Source organism: Chinchilla lanigera, unplaced genomic scaffold (assembly GCF_000276665.1).
Source record: "Chinchilla lanigera isolate Chin_1 unplaced genomic scaffold, ChiLan1.0 scaffold00034, whole genome shotgun sequence".
NCBI classification, from domain to species: Eukaryota; Metazoa; Chordata; class Mammalia; order Rodentia; family Chinchillidae; genus Chinchilla; species Chinchilla lanigera.
The window spans coordinates 19,785,038-19,796,630 of record NW_004955435.1 but is presented as its reverse complement, the minus strand read 5'-3'; the positions used below and the strand labels follow the sequence as shown (position 1 = coordinate 19,796,630).

The 11,593-nt window shown below is 45.7% G+C and overlaps 1 protein-coding gene across 1 annotated transcript in view; it reads left to right on the top strand.

Annotated features, from left to right (window-relative positions):
• Window positions 1–565: 565 nt before the first annotated feature.
• Window positions 566–11,593, top strand: part of Igsf3 (immunoglobulin superfamily, member 3) — a gene marked incomplete at its 5' end in the record, with an annotated part of 92,114 nt that continues 81,086 nt past the window's right edge. The window contains 1 exon segment of the mRNA XM_005389042.2: window positions 566–1,241. Within this exon segment, the coding sequence (XP_005389099.1) occupies window positions 1,199–1,241 (43 nt within the window).

The following is an 11,593-nucleotide window of genomic DNA, read 5'->3' as shown; positions in this document are numbered from 1 at the left end:
GCCGGGCCCCGGACCCCTCGCCTGGCCGGTCGGGCGCGCGGAGAGCGCGCTCCGGCAGCGGAAAGTGGAGCCCCCGGCTGCCTTCTTCCCGGGTGTCTTTTCTTTGCAATCAGCGAAAAATAAACACCCGGGAAGGTAAAACAATAGCGGGGCCACCTGGGACGCGGCGCGCTCGGAGCTCCCGCGGCCGGGCGCGAGCCGGGAGGAACCCGGGAGGAGCCCAGGAGGAGCCCGGGAGTCTCGGCCCCACCTCGCAGCCCCTTCCCGATTTGCCCCGGCGGAGGGTGGGGCTGCTCCGGCCGGGCTCCGCGGGAGGCGACGGAAACCCCAGGAGTGAAGCTTTTGGTGAAAGTGTTTCAGGAACAATTGGGCTTCCACGATTGCCCTGCAGTGGACCGGGAAACTGAGGCGAGGGAGAGCGAGCGGCTGGCCCAAGGTCAGAATGCAAAGGTTGTGTCAGACCAGGGGCTGGACCCAGGTGTCTGGACCAGCCCCGCGCTCAGCCTTCTAGGTTTTTGTGCTGGTTCTGTTTGCCTTTGATAAATTTCTGTTGTGTTTGTTTTAGAGGTCTGGTGGCATTGTGGGACCGCTTCGGGGCCGCCGGATGCCCGCTTGCTTCGTGTGTCCTGGGCAGGTGCGGGGCAGGTGACAGCTCCGTAATCTACCACAATGGATGGAGATGGACTTTTTGACGAAAAAATCCAAACCTTCGACACCAGCCAGGGTGATTTGGCTGTCCGGGATTTCGACAAAACCCGCCCTGTTTCCTTTGGGGAATCCGAATGAGGAAGATCACAGACACCTTCACTGGGAAGCCAAGGACATTTCTGTATAATCAGTGGATGAAAGGATTTTCTCAGACTTCTCCCCTACCCCCTTCTTTCCTCGAGGATTAATCCACCACCACCTACAGATCCCGTAGAAACTGCAAGACACACGATGTGGCAGAAGCGTAGAGCACCTTCGGAATTGCTCTGGACCCTTGCTTCAGCATAGGACTTTTCACATATGTGCCACTCCTCCCTTCCCCCCAGCTTCCTTCTGATTGCTCCTCTTTAACCGGTTCTCATTTTCTGCGTTAAGTTCTGTTTCCAAACTGTTCTCTGGAGCTATCGAAGTGGAGTGCCAGGAATGAGAGATTAGGTGCCTAGAGAAGAGGAAGTGCCCTGTGTTGTGTCCTCCCACTGCTGCTGCCGACATGAAGTGCTTTTTCCCAGTGCTGAGCTTTCTGGCTGTGCTGGGTAAGTGACTCTGCTTATCAGCGCAATCGATGTGAAAGTTTAACCTGCTCTTAGTTCCTGTAATTCCTTGTGGTTCTTTCCCATCAACACTGTGCTTTAGGGGACATCAGAAACAGCTGGTGTGTCGTGGATGGGAATAGAGTGTCAGGAGGCCCATTTCTGATCCAGAGGAATGGTGGAATATTGTTTGTTTTTAGGCAGGAATATTTGCTGTCCTGGGCCTTGGGGTGAGGTCCATCACCTCAGATCCGTGGTGTAAGCGCTACTTGTGAATTTTGGGCTGGCTTCTTGGAGTGTTAACAAAAATGGGTGCTCCAGTAGTTGCACTTTTGTGTTGGTCTGCATTCACTCCTAATTGGAAGTGGTAACATAATTCTCACTGTCAGAAAAGTTGGCTCAGTGATAATGATGGTGCCTCTACCTTTTTTTCTTTTTTTTTTAAAGATGTGGTGATAGAGTTAAGGGATGCTTTGTCCTCCCTAAGTGGTCTGTAGGCTAGAGCATTTGAGGATACTATTCTTCGTCTCTGCACCGTGGATGCCCAGCTTGTCTTCTTGGGAAGAGAGACAGAGAAACTGAAGCTACCTAGTAAGCATGTGCTAGGAATGATTTCTGTGCCTTAGAGAGTCTGAATGTGTAGAGTGAGCAGGAAAAAGAAACTGTAACCCTGAGAAGTGAGCCCTTGACTTCTGTCTGAAGATTCTCTTCCCAGGGAAGAGCTCATCACCCTTCACACTTAGCCATTCTCTTTATGCCATTGAGCACACCTTAAGGTGGTATCTTGCAACTTACCTTGGGTCTAGTATCAATTTAATAGCCAAGACCTGGTACCTTGTCTCTCCTTATCTTCTCAGACCTCAACCATGGACTCACCCCTTGCCTTCTCTTTATTCCTCAGACTTCAGAGGGGTCGTCACGGCTGCCTGTGGTGTTTGAATCTCCAAATCTAGGTGTCTTGCACTTAGGGAAATTATGATCTATTGGTGGTGAGGATTGCTTCCCCACATTGTCCACACACATGCAACTGATAATGGGTGTGTGGCCCAAGAAAGGGCTTTGGAGCTGGAGAACCTGAGTTCACAGTAAACTCAGCCTCATCATGATCGATAACTGAGCCCCTGTAAAAAATCCAAGGGCTCCTGCAGCAACTAAAGGATGTAATGTGTTCTAAACATCTTGGCTCCCTTGAATAACGTTTGAAACTCACCGTAAGTGTGTTCAGTCGGTGGTTCTCAAACTAGGGTTCATGTTGATATCATGGAGGGAACTTTAAAAAATCCTGCTGTTCAGACAGTGACCCCAAACAAATGAAACAAGATCCTCTAAGTCTTTGGCCTCTCCCAGGTCATTCCATGGGTGCCTGAGTCAAAACCAGTGAGAGTTTGTTGGTGGCAGCCTATTGCCCAAAATGCGCTTGCGTGTGGGCGCACCCACAAGCATGCGCACCCACAGCATGCGCACCCACAAGCATGCGCACCCACAAGCATGCGCACCCACAAGCATGCGCACACTGTGGGGTGCGATGCAAGGTCTCCTGTGTGCTTGGGCAGAGGCAAGAAGCAGGTAGTCCTCTTTTTGCATCTCTTGATAATGAATTTGTATTTGTTATACTATATCTGTCATTCACTCAGTGTGTGGATTTGAATCAGCAATTAGTGATTCCTGTGGATTCTAAAGGACTCCAACAAGAAAAGCCCTCTGCGGAGGTGTGGCATGCGTCTGAGGCGGGAAAGAGAGCTGAGTGGAAGGGAGGGGCTCGGCCGGGGAAGGAGCCACCAATGGGAAAACAGGGAGATGTGACATTTGTGCCTTTTGTTTCTTTTGGCTGCTCAAGAAATGTTAAGGCTGCCTGCTGGTCTCCCTGCTGTTCACTCTCTGTGCTGCCCTGTGGAGTGGAACCTGGGCTGTGGCTCTGGGCAGGTGCTGTCCCCTTCCTCCTCACCTCCATGTGCAAAGAGGTGCCCTGGGGAAAGGAGCGTCAGGGTGGTTGTGAAGGGGAGTGCTGGCAGAAGGCTGGATGTAGGTACAGGTAGGGACATTTGGGACTGAACAGGCATGCCGATTTCCGCCTGCTTTTGAGCCTGTTTTCTCCAGCTTCACAGAGAGGAGGCCTTGCTTCTACCTTTTAACCTGGAGAGGAGGGTGTTTGGAGAGGGAATAAGCTCATCTGGGAGTCTTGTTTTTCTGCTTAGAGTCTGGTGTGGTCTGATTCATGTGTCAGCATTCTTGCTGTGTGCTGTGGATTCACATGAAATTTGAACTAATGTGTAGTGTGAATATAAACCAACAAAGAATCCCAGGCTTTGAACCCACGTGGGTCACACACCTAGAATAAAATTTTCTTTGTAAAATGTTGGGAAAAGCTAACTGCTTTGCAAAGTGAGATTGATACAGGTATGAGCTCCAGAATTGGCAATTTGAGTTAGAAAATCCTGCTGCCATATGTGAAGGGGTACATGGGTAAATCTCTAAGATTGCTTGTGGCTCCCTGGACAGCCTTAGACCTGTGCTTTTCATTTGCCAGTGTCTAGGACTTGGATCAGAATCCTCTTTCACTGCCTGTTGGGATACTGATCCTGTTCATGGCTTTGTCCTACTGAAGCTACTACTGAAGTTCATGGTTTGTCCTTGCCCCCTTTTTTTTTTTCTTTTTTGGTTTTTTGGTTTTTTTCTGATACCAGGAATCAAACTCATGACCTTGAGCTTGCCAGGCTGGCGCTGTGCCACTGAGCTAAATCCCCAGCCCCTGTCCTTGCCCTCTTGACAGTTACGTCTTGTTTTCATCTGTTGCAGCCCTGGGTGCCCCACCCACCGTGGAGCCATTGGCTGATGCTACAACCCTTGTTCCAGTTCTAAACCCTCCTTAAGCCTGGGCTTGAGCGAACCAGGAGCATAGTAAAGTCTCACTACTGAAAATGAGTGGAGCCAGAGGGGTCAGAGATGAGAGCCGTAGTAAGGGCTGGTTGGAGTGTGAGGCGGAGGGAATGGGGAAGGACGGAGAGGGTGCCTGGAGCTGTGTCTGTGCTGGGAAGCACCCTGTGTCTGTGACAGTGACATGGAGCATGACAGTGCGGGGGAAGAGAATAGGATTTGTGTCTGCACGAACAGGAGAAGAATAATCAGTAAAGATGAGGGTGAGCTTTAGGCACAGAAAGCACATTTTATTTTGGTGTGCCATGAAGGGTGCTACCTCCCAGACCAGGGAGGATGTTGCAGACAAGATGAAATAGCTTTGCAAGTGTTAGCAATGAGAAATGTAGGAGGTGGGGTCTCCCTGGGTCAACTGTAGATGCCAGTGATCACGTGCATTCTCCTCGAGCGGGAGAGAAGTTCATTTGCAGAGTTTGGGAAGCCTCTCGTTTGAACAGGATGGGACTAAGTAAGTGATCACTTACTTCCCACGTAGTTAGGGAAGAGGCCAGAGGGTGCTTCGAGAAGAGGTTGAAAGAAACTTTGATGTACTGATGGGCATGAGCTCAGAGGTAGGACTGTGGCGATCAAAGGCAGAAGCAAAGGAGGAGGGAGAGGAGAGAAGTGAAGTGGTTTGGGGCATTCAGAGGAGGGTTCTGGAACAAAGTGTGGGGATCATGATTACGGATGAACTCACACCACTGCTGTAACACTGACCTTTGTAGTTCTAAGGGCTGGTGAAGGTGCTGGAGAGGAGAATTCTTATCAGGAGGACTAGACTGTAGGATTTCTTTTGTTAGTCAGCTTCTCATCACCATAACAAAATACTTGCCGCAGTTAACTTATAAAGAGAGATTTATTTTGCCTCTGGTTCATGATCAAGTGGCCCTGCTGTTTTGGGGCCTGTGGTGAGGCAGCACATGAAGGCAGAAGGTCACGGTGAAGCAAATCTGCTCACCTCCTGTGACCTGTAAGTGCCCATGTGCCCTGCCAAAAACTTTGGGTTCTATTATTTGAAGAAAAGGAAAGAATTTGGGGATAGCTGCTGCCTCTGCCGTAGCTGTAAAGTTTGCCAATGGCAGAGTGGGGTTTTGAAGTCAGGACCCTTGGGTTCTGCTCACCTCATCACCAGGAAGTGAAAGAGGAAAGGGCCCGGTGGCATTATGCCCTTCACTTGTCCAGTGATCCAGCGAGGTCCAGTAGGCTCTGCCTGTTAGAGCTTCCATCATCTCTCAATGCCGCCACTCTGGAACCAAGCCTGGGCACCAGTATGTGGGGCTTTGGGGGCCTTAGCATCTTTCAACTGTGAGACTCACTGAGTTGCCTCTGGGCACCCACGGACATATTGAGATGCTCTATTCTTGCTATATTTTCCACCGCATCAGAACCACTGTTACTTTTATAACAGCAGTAATACTAGCTCTCCTAACTTCTGCCCTTGCTGTGAACCAAGCCCTATCATTCAGTCCTGAAAACAACCCTGCAACATAGTTATCTTGTATTATTATCTCTTTATAGACGGGGATATTGAAGTCCAAAGAGATAAGTAACTTGCTTAGGGTGCATTACTGACCAGGTTGATGGCAGTGCTTCACAGTGTTAAGAATCTAGGCTTCTTCTGTGTTGTTTCACTTGTGTGCCATTCTAGCCGGAGACATGAGAAAGGAAGAAAAGAGAGCGTGAAACCCAGGTTCTCTAAGATTAAGGTTATCTCCTGGAAGTTAACACACATCACTTCTAGCCCATTGGCTAGAACTTGGTTGGTCATGCACTTAGCTGCAAGGGAGGTAGAAGTCCTATACTTATCCTCCGTGTCCATGTGCCCTGTCAAAAGCTTTGGATCCTCTTACTTTGAGGAAAGGAATTTGTCTGTGCCATAGCTATAAGGTTTGCCAGTGGTAGAGTGGGGTTTTGAAGTCAGGACCATTGGTTCTAAATCTTTCATCTAATAAGCAGCCTTCTTTGTGAGGGCCACCCTTGAGCTGCTAAAAAATCTTATTCGGAGGGCACGAGAAAGATAAACCAATAGTCAGTATTTAAGAAGCAACATAAATCAGCACATACTTAAACACTCCATGTGCAGTGTGAGTACTGTAATGTTCACAGAATGCTTCTGGGCTGGTCTCTGTGCTAATCACTACAAGCATACCCTCTATATTATTTTGTTTTTTTTTTGTTTTTTGTTTTTTTTTTCCTCCGGTACCGGGAACCGAACTCACAACCTTGCACTTGCCAGGCAGGCGTTTTGCCACTGAGCTAAATCCCCAGCCCCCAATGCCCTCTATATTAGAGGATTTAAGGACTCTCTCTGTCATGTTCGTTACTGTAACCCCAGACCTTAGCCTTGTGCCTGCCTTGTACCTGTGTTCAGGTAATTTTTTTTTTTAAATGAATGAATGTTTTCACAAGGTAAAATGTGTGTTTCTTGCTTGTTTTGTTTTATGGTGCCAGGGATTGAACCCAGGGCCTCACTCATGCTAGGTAAGCACTATACCACCAAGCTACATCCCACCAGGTCTCAGAAAGCAAATGTTTTTGTACTGGCTTCCTTGATCAAGATGAGGAAATTCAAGGCTAACGGAGATTAATAATTTTGTTTTAAGAGAAAGAGCCTGAATCTGAGTCCAGGATTTTCTGATTTTAGAACTTTAGCCTTTATTCTGCTGAATAGGAGTTAAGAACCTGTTTTGTGCCCTGAATCCTTTTGGCAGTGTGGTGAAGCTATGAATCCTGCCTGAGCCTAACATTTAAAAAATATATGTATGATAATCAACAAAATCAATTATATTGAAATATAACTATCGCTGGGCGTGGTAGTACATGCCTGTAATCCCAGCACTCAGGAGGCTGAGACAGGAGGATTGTTGTGAGTTCGAGACCAGCCTGTGCTACAAAGTGAGCTGAAGGCCAACCTGAACTGCATAGCAAGACCCTGTCTCAAAAAGACAAAAAGAAAAGAAATATAACTATCAAAATACTAAAAATAAATATACGATGTAGCAACATGTTTTTTAATAACACATTAAATAATAGCTTCTAATAGTAGGTCTGACAATTGCTGTTATTTTGTTGTAATGAGTGTAAATGATATTTTAAGGTATGTCTATCAGTGTGATTTAATGTGAAAGTATGTGATTTCTATTATGACAGTCATAGGTGACATTACTGTGTTGGTTATCTACACTTGTAATCAAAAGGTGGTTAAAGTTCCCTTAGAGACCAGTGAAAATAAAGACAAAATTATTTTTCCTCGTTCAAGTTCACATACCTCCTGAATTCTGTCCCCAGACTCAGAGTTCAAAGTGAAGTTCAGTGAGGAAACACCAGTAGAGGTCATGGACCCGGTGCTCAGAAATAGGCAGGGTGTGGATGGGCAAGGCCTCCCATTCCCCTTAGAGTCCCACCATGCGGCAGACGCAGCAGTCACAGTGGTGGGGTGGTGTCATGGTTTGTGTCTGGATGTCCCCCCAAAGCCTCATGCAGTCATGGAGGGTGCTTAGTTTATGATTGATTCATGGTCCAGTGTTGGAATTATGGGTGTGAGCGCTACCCCTGCCCTGGGGCGGGTAATTTGCATACAGTGTAAGGGAGGGAAGGAAGCTGCTTGCCCCTGCCGCTCCACCCTTTTGCTCTTGTTGCTTTTGTTATCTTCTGCCAGCATGAACTGTTGCCCTCTGCCATGTGCCATTCTGCCTTGGAGCCAGCCAAGTATGGACTGAAACCTCCACAAACTGTGAGCTGAATAAACCTTTCCTTCCTTAATTTTGGGTGTCAGGTATTTTGTCCCAGCAACAAGAGAAAAGTAACCAAGACAGGTGGCCTTCTGGAGACTGAAGAAATGACGTGATGGTCTTAAAGACCAGTTCCGGTGGTCAAGAGAATTGGCTCAGATTATAGTAGTTTTGGGATTTGGGTTTAGAGTAGGTCTCTGGAGCCCAGCTACTTCTGCTGAGCCCCGGCCTGGGAACTGGAGGAAGGGACCGCAGTTGCTGAACTGTGATGGCCTTGGGAACCCTGTGCGTGCTGAACTAAGTCCCCGTGATTAGTATTTTTAGGTTAATTTGGTAGTTCCTTGTTTGCTATGTGCATGCATCTGTTTTCTTTGCTGCTTCAAAGTAAGCACAGCTATTTGTTACAAAAGGTAGGCTTTTTTAACTTAAGGAAGTGTAGGACACCTGTGTGTGAATGCCCCCTGATTTTCAAAGAAATGAACATTTGCCTCAAAATCAAGCTTATAGTTGTAGAAAACCATATGTTGCCAAATTCCCTCATCAAGAATCGCTTATTACGTGACTAATGGTGAGCCACAGGGACAGGCACTCAACAAAGACTATGGTAGTAGGCCTCCCTTAGCTGGAATCCTCAGTTAAGTGGGATTTTGTTTTTAGTTTTCAGCTGTAACTTCCGAAGGGCAGAAATCACAAGGTGTAGTGGGAGCGGTATACTCTAAAAATTAGCTTCCGTGCACTGTCCACCCAGTCTCTGCATCTTCTGCACCTATCATCATGTTAGCAGCAGAGAATGATGAGCCTGGGGCGCTGCAAGATCCTAAATCAAAGGTTAAATTATATTAACTCTACCCAGGCTGGAAAGCGGTCAGATGTATTTTTAAAAGCTTTATAATAAGGTTTATAACAGTGAGAGTTCAAGCAAAGTTTCTGCCTGACCCTCTAATTAAATTCACAGAAACACCCTATTCCCATCATCCAGGTGACTGAGGCTTGCCTGAACCCCACCCTGGCCCTGCCCTAGCGGATAGTAATGTAAGGCCACTGGAGAAATGAATGGGAGATCGATTTGCAAATGGACCGGAAGACACTGACATCATGTGCTCTCCGAGGATGGGTGTCCCTTAGGAGAGAGAAGGCAATGCAGGTTTGTTCTTATTTCTAGCTTAGCTAGCCATGTAAAGGGGGTTTTCTGTTCAGGAGAAGGAAGAGGCTGGAGTAGTTCTTGAGTGGTCAGTCCCGAAAGGCCTTCTGGGATAGCTGGAATTTTAGGCATTTTTCTAAGTGCCAGGAGAAAACAACCCGTCAGGACTGTGGCATAGAGAGCATTCTGAGCACAGGGCCTGTTTGAAAAAAGTTCCTGCCGGGTGGAAAAGCCCAGATGTCAGTGGGCCCGGGGCCCTAATGGTGCCACTTGGTAAGGATTGGAGCAGTTTGTTGGCATGAGGATTGGGATTTAGGGCCAGAGATAGATGGAAGATACCAGAAAATTTTAAGTGAGTATCCTGGAGAAATGGCTCAGGAGGCCATGGGAAGTGGAGAGGTGTAGGGTGACTTGCCCTTGTGCCAAAGCCAGAGCTTTGTCTATCCATCAGAAAAGACCATCAGAGCAAAGGCATTTTATTAAAACTCCTGCCTCAAAAGAAATTGGTTTCTTGTCTTTTAGGGGCATCCTCTTCCCATCAGCTTTCAGATCCACTACCTTTTATTAAACAGGAAAAAAAAATCTAATACCAGCTGTGGGTCTGAGAAAACCAGTGATGGGTGATTCTTTGGGCAGTAAAGTTTGCGCAGACTTGCCTTCAGTAGGTGCTGTGTTTGTGCATTACATCTGTTTTCGCTTGTAACACTTACTGCCTGACTCTCTGGAGTGCAGTCTGATGCCCCTCTTACCTGGTGACCTCTGAGAATATTGTCTCTGCTCAGAGCAGGGCCCTGCCACACCTGTGGCATCGCTTGGTGCTGTGGTGTGAGGCCCGCTTCCAACCTGCACTGCTCAAGTGTTAAAACATTTTATAACTCCCCTCCCCCCAGCAGCCCCACATTTTAAAATTTTGTTTCCCAGAGGGATAACATCTATTAAATACTAATTCTGTTTTTCCTATATGATAATCTGTACACCCACTTCATATAACCCACCTGTAAAGTATAATAAGGTTTATATTCTGGGTTGCTGATAACTAAAGCACACATAGCTAACTCAGCCCTGCATCTGTAGTCTAGAGAAAGTCCTGTTTTGAAATCTCTAATGTACCAGCTTCCTGACCCAAGTACTGCTTTGGGCCTTAGAGCCCTTGGGTCCCCTGGATGGTATTTTCACACTGGTTATTTGCATTGGTGACCTTGACTGACTCTGCTAGGAGGGAAAAGAGGCCTAGAGTTGAGCTGTCTAGGGCTGCAGGTCAGACCACACCGACCCTACCCTGCACAGGCCGTCACCTCCTTTTTCTAACAATTAATTTAAAAAAATTTTTAATTTAATATTTTAATTAAAGAAAAAATTTCAGAAAATGTACACAGTGTGGAATTGAAACACCAATCCTGCTCCATTGCTGCATTAATATGTACAACTATTCTGCATCAGTCCAGAAGGGGAGAAAAGTAGAGAGAGAGAGAGAGAGAGAGAGATGTCCAGAGGATATTTTATAGCCTCTTAGATACAATGTCCCAACAAAGACATCTAGGTTCTTTTAACTAAATATTTGATTTTAATGAAGTCATAATTTAAAGTAGCTAATAAAATGCTTTAGGGTAAAGTGTTATATAAAAGATACTGGTTTTAAATTTTTTTTTTTTTTTTTTTGGTTTTTCTCCGGTACCGGGAACCGAACTCACGACCTTGCGCTTGCCAGGCAGGCGCTTTTGCTGCTGAGCTAAATCCCCAGCCCCTGGTTTTAAATTTAGACAGTAACATTTTTAAAAATTTTAGTTTATTGACAGAGGTGACAGTGAATGTAATTCTCTTGTAAGAAATAGAGAAAGTAAAATGGGAAAGTTCCCCTTTGTCCCGTGACCCTTACGGAATTTGATATATATATTTTTACTATTTAATATATATTCTTCTAGATTCTTTTCTATGCATATACTTATACAAGTATAGTTTTTTTTCTGACATAAATGGAATCATACAGAACATACTGTTCAACAACATGATTTTAAGGGAGTGATTTACTTCAGTGTTTTTTCAGGCTTAATTTTATGGACATATCAGAACTGATTTGGTTATTTTATAGCTAGTTGAAGCTGTAATTTGTGAAATCATTGGGGAGTAGTGAACCTCATTCAATAGCAATATAACAGAATAATTTTGTCTTGCTGTATCTGGAGAGCAAGATTGATAATAAAAACATTACCCTTAAATTTTAATGTATTTAATGAGAATAATTGACTTGTTTATTCTGAATGTTTTCTCTGAAAAACACATAAATTTGACAAATGAAGCACATTCATATTTTACTGACCGTTTTGTCATAATGTTGAAATTATGTTAAATTAAAACGAAGCCTATTTAAAACTTGTTAAGAAGACAACCATAAATACTGGGTTTTGTGTCTGACTCAATCAAGTGTTTGTTTATAGACTAGGAAAAATGCAATGTTTCCCTGCATTTTCAATTCCCAGATGATTCCTCCATTTATAATGAAGGGAAGTAGAGGAACCTTTAAGGTCACCAGCTACTAGCTCAACACTGAAGACTTTAACCCAAAGGAAGGG